The 8,135-nt window shown below is 38.0% G+C and overlaps 1 protein-coding gene across 1 annotated transcript; it reads right to left on the reverse strand.

Moving 5' to 3' along the window:
- Positions 1–1,936: 1,936 nt before the first annotated feature.
- TMEM254 (transmembrane protein 254) lies at positions 1,937–8,129 on the reverse strand. The gene is made up of 4 exons (XM_026854875.1): positions 8,042–8,129; positions 6,289–6,392; positions 5,057–5,116; positions 1,937–2,806 (listed from the first exon to the last, which is right to left on the reverse strand). The coding sequence occupies exons 1-4, from the start codon at positions 8,075–8,077 to the stop codon at positions 2,686–2,688; spliced, it is 321 nt and encodes a 106-aa protein (XP_026710676.1). The 5' UTR covers positions 8,078–8,129; the 3' UTR covers positions 1,937–2,685.
- Between the last annotated feature and the right edge of the window lie 6 nt (positions 8,130–8,135).

Consider the following 8,135-nt stretch of genomic DNA (forward strand, 5'->3'; position numbering starts at 1 on the left):
CAAATATTCAGAAACAGCATCTCAGTATTATTTTGAATCTCATCGTTCTGTGGGTTGGTTTCTTTTCATCAAGGCTATTTTACATTAAAAGCTAGTCCGCATTTCTTATCCCAGGCTTCTCAGATTTTGAGTTGGGGATCTCATGGGCTTCAAAAACATTAGAAAACAGGCATCCATGCTGCTTACAGCAGCTTAGAGAGGCTAAGAGTAAATACTTTTTTTTTTAACAAGCAGTAAAATTGAACTGCTGCCAAGTAAGGCAATGTTTCAAAGTGTCTGAAGGTAGCCGAATGCAATGTAGTTGCATTTCTAAAATGTTTGATAGGCAATGCCCAACAACCTCCAAACAGAAAGCTGCTGAGATCTGTCAAGTTAAAAAAAAAAACAAACAAACAAACAAACAAACAAAACAACCCACAAAAACAAAACAAACAAAAAAAACCCTAAAAAAACTCCAAAGAAGTTTCAAAACAAAACCCTGCCAATGCCAGTGTCTGGCTAAAACTTGTTCTGACCTGGAAATAATTTTTAACTAAGTCAGTTATAAATTGACCTTTTTTTTCTCATCTCCCTTGGGCTGCACTGAGGAAGCTTTTACCATTGCTCCTCTAAAAGGAAGCCCTACTCCTTGAGTCTGTAAGTAAGCAGGTCACTTCTCAGAGCTGTGCTTTACCTACAGCCACTGCAGAGCCCTCAGGAAGGACTGTGGAAGCCATGATGGTGAGTGTCACAAGTGCCTGGTGTGCAGACTGGCAGTGGGAGGGGAAGCTTGTGTAGTAGCTCTGACCTTATTTACAGCTTTACTGATGGGAAGTGAACAGTAGGAAACAAGAACAGACAAAAATACCTATTAAGAAGAAAAAAAGTCTTTTACTACCTTTCCTAAGTTTTTAACTACCCTTGGCATTACTGTTACTCCTTTTCCTCTGTACAAGAACACCATCATGAAAATGTTCAACCAGTTATTATTTTTATCCCTTCACATTCTTACATTAATGCTCATTAAGCGTTCAATTAGAATTCATCTTGAAACACAAAGTATTATACCTCTACATGTTTTAGTGCCACGGAGAATGACTCTTTTTTTGTAGAAACAAGTCATATGAATACATTGCCCTGTTAGGAATACCAGACTTCTGTGGGACTTACTCCAGAAAGCATACAGCCAGCTGAATCTTCTGTTCCGAATGTTTGATACTGGTGTAAAGATGGTACCTATATATTTTGTATAGGCATTTATGTCCAGGATAAATTAAAAAGAAAAACAACTTCACTTTTTAAAAGATTTTTATTCCAGGGTCACAGACTAAGATAAAAGGTTACACAGTAAAACTTGGGCACTTGACATTTATGTTGGATTTCTAGCCACTAAATACAAGCTTCTACTTCTCTACAAAATGTTATAAGTTTGCCATTAAAAAAAAAAAAACAACCCACAAAGAAAAAATCCAAACCAAATCACCACTTCAAACCCTTCAGTTCTCCATGATCTTAGTACCCACTGAAAAGCAAAAACTTTATGTACCTGTGCTTGAGTAAGACTTCTCCATCAGAAATGTTACAGTCTACAGGTACTGCACAAGGCATGTTTATTTGTTACTGCCTCCTGGAACCCTTCCTTAGAGGAAGAACCACCTTTTCTTGTCCTTTCTTCTCTAACAGTAGCACCACAGATAACACAGTAAAACTTCTCACCACACCACAGCTAGTATTTTAAGTATTTTAGTGCTTTAAGAAGTAATAAGACAGACTAAGTTCTTCTTCAGTCAAAAGTATTAGACAATACAATAAAAGGTACTTAAGATGGTCTCTCAACCACAGATTTCAGGACATCAGCATTTGGGAAACAGTGGCGTATGTTTACACACTGTATCTAATTTAATTCATAAATATAAATTTAAAGCTAGGTTTTGGAATACTAGTTGATTTTTTTTCTTAATAATTACTTTTTGAAAAAGCTGCCCTCAAGCCTACAGGATTACTACTTTATGCTATACTAACTCAAAGATTAAAATCTTCATTCAAAAGATGAGGTCATGCTGCATGAAATTTAAGGCACATTTATTAAAGTGCTTTATGTATCCCAGTTCATCACTGCACCTCATCCTGAACTGAGACTTGGTCTTTTCACTGTGCCTGCAGCAACAGTGGTCTGTCCTTTGTGGAAGAAAATAAGTTTACAAAACAAAGTACAAAGACCAGGCTCTAACAACAGCTAAGCAGCCAGTAAAATATCCTGTAGAGAAAATACAGGTAAATTTAAATCCTATACCAAAACAGGTACATGCTGCATTGTGGCTATAAATAACACTCCCAGTTGTAGAAGAAAATTCCTCCACATGAAAAAGTATCAATCATTACTACCAGCTGTCAGGGTCTTTTCAATGAGAATCAGAGTATATAGTCTATGTCAAAAACTGCAGAGAAGCAACTTCTGGCTTCTTGCATAACAAATGGGATTAAACTTTGCCAATGCCAGGACTGAACGGCTGAACTTCTATCGAACTATCCACAGGGTCCTGTGAATTGTAACTATCTTATTTAGTGAGATGAGAGTTACTTGGGTAGAAGGGCACTGCATCATGTAGCAGGAATGTAATTTAGCTAATGACAACACCAAGACTTGTGAGGATCTTCTGAAAAATGAGGATGAGGAATGTGAGAAGCGACTTCTTTCACTGACTTCTAGTAGTGCTTCTTGGCTGAAGGTTTGTAAGACACCAGAAGACCAAAGGAAGCATATCCAAATAAAAGCGTCTGAATGAACCAGTGAAACTGAATTGCTGGGTCAGTGATTCCTTTAGATCTGTAACATTAACAGAAGCATAAGATGTGTCAAAAACCTTATGGTCTCGCAGACTATACTGTGATACTTGCAAAGTAAGGTTAGGTATTTCTACCCATCCTTGATACATCAGATTTGATTAGAACATTTGAACTTAGCATCATTAATTTCAATCTGAGACTTTCTGTACTAACTAAATGTACCAGTTCTTGTGATGTTAGTGGATTTTAAGCTATCTACAGAACAAAGGTTCTTTCAAAACTTTCATGCATACAATTTCCTCAACATATAAATTGCAATCTCAGTCTATGCTATTTAAAATAACTTATCCTAGAAGTTTATGTACAAATAACCAAGAAATGAGAGTAGCTTAATACTAATCTTAATAGACAAGTCTGTGTATAACTTCTTGTAGATTACAGGCACTGAAGGTAGACTGTATGCTAGCAGAGCAAAGAGGCCTGACAATTATTGTGCAATGCAGGATGAAGAAGCACTGTTACTTGAATTTGTAGCTAGAAAAATATGGGTACAGGGGGCTGAAGACACCTGATGTGATTTATGAAACAGAGACCTTCCTATGTCAGTTAGCTCTAACTTAGCATAAATAAATTTTTCTGTATGTTACAGAGTGTCACCTTTTCCTCCACTTCACTGTTATTGAGAAATACTTTTCTTTGAAAATTCAGTCGAATGGGTATAAACATGATAGCAAACCAACGGATTACACATTTCCAGTAAACAATTGTATCCGATGTGCTTCAACACGTTAGTTTACAAGGGAGCTCCCTCTACTGACCTTTGCTAGAACAGTTCAGCTGTTAATTACCTCTACAAGTACAAAATGATTGTGCAGCAAGTGTTGATAAACTCATTCCTTGATGTTTATTCTTAAACTGTTCTACCATGAAAATCTTTGCTTTAGATTTTCAGCTGCAGTGTTTCCAAATGAGTCCAAAAACTGGAAAAGCAGGGCTTAAATTTACTTACTTATATAAAGCAAGCTTACTTGAATAGACCATATGCAGAAATATAGGCCAACAGCCAATGACAGTACTACTGTGGATTAACAAATGTGTATCTGCTTCCTTGCTAGTTCTTCCTCATGCTTCTTTTGTGATGCTAGTAAGTAGACATCACTTATGTCACTAAAAAGTATATGGTGTTTGGTGTTCATAGTAAAGTACAACTGTTTAGTAATCTACATAAATATACCTGAAGAGATGACAATGGGCAGGCAATCTATGCTCTCTCTTTCTTATGGGCTTTAACGCTACTCTAACGACTACAATACACCCATTTAGTACAATCACTGGTGGTCAAGTTCAGTCTCACTTAAAAATCACTTTAAGCCTATATACCTATCTATCTGCAGAATCAGTGTTTAAAGTTTTAACCTGAAAGCTATAATTTAAAACTGGAGCCCAGTAAAAAATTACTGACTTCCATTCTGAAGGCAAGAAATTGTTCATCCATATTCCGTTATCTCCAGAACCACCTTAAATAGCTTTCCATGGAAGAAAATCCCTTTGCCTCTAAGACATGTTACCTGAGAAGCCTGCGACAGACAGCTCTGAACTGAACTAAATGAAGTGGAAACCCACCATTCTAACAGTGGCAAACAGATTGGCCATCTAATCTGTAGAGCATTAATATCAATATCTACATTCTTCCGAATTATTACAAACAAAATTCAAATGAACAGAAGGGTGTTGTGTTTGGACAGCATGCCTTTCTGACTAAGGCTGACTAAGTGCTTTATCCCACAAACCAGCAGATACAAGTAGATCTTAAACAGTCCCAAATGGAAGTGTCCAATTGTATTCTTACAATATAGATGCAATAATTTAAGCAGGTAATTAGCAATTTCAAAATTCGGATGAGGTAAAATCTGATGAAGTTATAACACCTGAAGTTACCAGACTGTTTCTACACTACCTATTGTTCCCTCTGCTTTGTATAAGTGCAATGTTACTCAGTGAATAATGAGTTCGGAGGCAGACAGACAAGCTCTGTCAAACCTTGCTGCTGCCAGTTCTGCAAGTTGCAATCACTTGTTTTTGTCACCCTGTACAACAGTAACTACTAGCAGAATCTGCAGTAACCTCTTGTGGAGGATAGTAAACTATCACTGCAACAAGAATTTTATCAGTATCCTCTGAACTAATATCGCTGCTAAGAACCACCAAAATGAGTCCTGTAGCTTATGTCACCTGTATCAGAAACAACTTTTCAGAGAATCTATGTTGGGGTGAGTGGAAGGCAACTTACTGGCATAACTTAACACCGTAGAAGGCTTCTACTATGTGAATCAACCAGGATACCCAGAACCTAATAAAAAGAAAACATGTTTTATTTTGTTTAAAATTAGGGAGTAGACTTGTTGTATCCAAGATGCATTATGCAGAGAATGTAAAACCAGAAGCACAGATGTGGCACCTCACTTTAAGCTAGAAAGTGAGGAGTGTTTCTTATCTTAGAAACGTAACATTTGAGTCTTAAAAGAAACTGAAGTCCACTGAGAAAATTAGAGGAACTTTAACTCACGCAATATGCCTGGACCTGCCAATTCAAGTACCCACTGCATGTTTCCAAAACTTTCAGCACTTAGATTAAGCCAAAAAACCAAATACTTAGTGAAAGCAGTATAAATTAATCTTACTTAAGCATGCAAAGTTTATCTTTTTACTTACACAAATATTTTTAGTTGGTCCTAATGTGTTACTGAAGTTTTTATAGGTTTAATTCTACAAAAATTGTGTGTATAGATTCAGAATATATGACTTGATTAGTCAAACTTGGTCTACAAATTTTCATATAGAAGCTTTTTAAAAAAAAAAGTACACAGGATATTCAGTTAGAATCTCAATACCTTGCTAAAGAAAGAGATGCTCTGAGCAAAGATGAAGGCTCATCTTCTACATGATGCATGGTAAACAACAAAGTTTTGATATCTTCCTGACTTTACAGGAAGTCAGCAAGTGAGAGAACTGGTTACAGGGAAGTGTTTTCCAGCTCTTTTGTTAAAGTAACAAAACCTAAGTTTTGTAACCCAGCAAAACTTAGCACTATGCAGTTTCTTCAGCAGGTTACTTGTCACATGGACAGAATTAGGATAAATTAATGGCAGGATAGAAAATGTCAATTGAATCTTGGAGGGTGTGTGGAACAGAGAGAATTAGACTACTCGAGTAACAACTGATAAGCTTACATATGGACTAATAACTAGTCTCTAAAAGTAGTATCTTCTCCCCTTTCTCATTGTAACAACACAGATGCTAAATTCTAAGTTGAATTTTTAAACTTTCATACTGGTCTTAGCCTGTCTAGTCCTCTACATACTTATTACCCCACACCCTTAGTTGTAATGAGCTTGAAAGGAGAGCTCTTAAATGTAATTAAGAACTGTGTTACAGGAAAGCTTGTTAACACAGACTAAGCAGAAGAGTCCAAGAGAGACAACAGGAGAGGTGCAAATAATTATAAAGTCAAATATAACTTACCCATAGCAAACCCATTTGTGGTGGTTTTCCACTAAATAATTAAGGAAGGTACCAAATATTCCCAAATAGCTATAAGGTATAGTTGAAGGCCAAAGAGTTACCCACTTTAAAAAACAAAACAAAACAAAACAAAACAAAAACAACACACAACAAAAAACAAAACGAGAAGTTAGCTTACTTCAGGATATAATGACTATCAATTTAACCTTCAAATTAGCTTTCTTTTTCCTCCCCCTGCCAAATGTGGTTTGGGGCTCATGAGTTCATAGTATTTCAGCTCTTCCATTCCATTAAACTTGCCCAAGACCCATACTCCTCATCAAGACCACTAGCCTTCTAAAGCACACTTATTAAGAAGATTCAAACACATTAAATTTATTTTGCTTGACATACAACATACCAAAGTGCTAAGTTTAAGGTTGCTATCTGTGTACCAAGAATGCATCTGCACATTAAGTGGCATTTAAATTGTAAGCTCATTACCTTTACACATGGTAGCAGCAAAAACTACATTGTCTTTGTACTGAAGAAGTTAGTCAGATGCAACTCACCTGAAGAATTCAAACAATAACTAAACTGAGAAGGAGAAATGACTACTTATCTAGAACTAGCAGACCATCTTTCTTCCTTTGCCGTTAAAAAATAAAATGTCAGATTTTGTTATTTTGAACAGAGCACAGAAGATAATTGAGCTGAAGCTCAGGACCCAAGGTGCATGTAATGTTTGGGTATCCTTCCTGTCACCGAGTTGTCCACAACTAGCAGTTGTACCATCTACCTTTTAACGAGGAGATAGTCAGTGAGCTGTGCACTTCAGAATCCATTGGGGATGTAAACACCAAGCTGGGCCAAATGCTCACACTGGATCATCTTTCTGGTACCAGTGCTGTAGTTTCTAACTACATATAAATCTGACTATGCCACGGATGTGGCAAGATTATGCATTTAAACTGTTTCTTGAAACAGTCCAAAAGCTGTTTTGTGAGCTGTTTGGCTTGCTTTAACCATCATTTATTCAGTGGTGACTCTTTATGTGTAGAAAATCCATGCAAATAAAAGAAAAACATGTGGAAGTCAATGGATGAATTAATAAACTTGTACAGTATCAAAACTGTCATTAGTCTCCCCACTCTAGTAATCTGACCTACTGTAGCCGAAGTCCATTTTTAGAAATTCAGGCAGCATGGTGACTGACCTAGACTTTTTTCCAACAACATTATCAGTTAATGTAGTCTGTAACTAAACCACCATTTGTAAATGCACCTTGCTTATTGATATAACCGACAGCTGTCCCAGAGTGAGTTTTATTGACACCCAATACGGTTCTACTACTTCTACTGTGAATGTAGAAGACGGTGTCACAGGCTACCTGTGCCACAAACTACCGCGCTTGGGTGGCTGCACTCCCAGCCAGGGACGCGGTATACCCTCAGTGCCACAGCCTTGCTTCAGATGGGAACCTGATTCGAGGTTGTTTCTTTTCAGAATTTCCTTCATGGATTTCTTCAGCTACCTCACAACCTGACCTGGCAAAGCAGCATTTTTAGTTTCCTCTTTCTCCCAGTTTACTTTAGCAAGTGGCGTTTCCACGGACATTGGGATTATTCAGGAAGTCTGTTCCACAAGCCCCGAGCTATCCGGGCGTCCCGCCGCGGGCCGCGGCTACTGGGGAATCAGCAAACCCAGGGCGGGCCCGATCCAGCCCTCGAGTTTTGCAGCCGCAGCCCTCCCCCCCCCCCGCTCCGCTCCTTACGCCGAGGACGATCATGCCGAAGGCGATGGCGATCATCCAGATGAGCCGGGAGCGCTGGAAGTAGCAGCTACCATCGCGGAGCCGCTCCGCGCCC

Source organism: Athene cunicularia, assembly GCF_003259725.1.
Source record: "Athene cunicularia isolate RWA chromosome 9 unlocalized genomic scaffold, athCun1 chr9_part1, whole genome shotgun sequence".
Lineage (NCBI taxonomy): Eukaryota > Metazoa > Chordata > Aves > Strigiformes > Strigidae > Athene > Athene cunicularia.

Coding starts and splice junctions, on each gene's coding strand:
- TMEM254 (XM_026854875.1), bottom strand. CDS start 8,077: ATGATCGCCATCGCCTTCGGCATGATCGTCCTCGGC. Junction 5,117..6,288: donor CACAAATGGGTTTGCTATGG/GTAAGTTATATT, acceptor TCTTTTTATTAG/GTTCTGGGTATCCTGGTTGA. Junction 2,807..5,056: donor TACGGTGTTAAGTTATGCCA/GTAAGTTGCCTT, acceptor TTAATGTTACAG/ATCTAAAGGAATCACTGACC.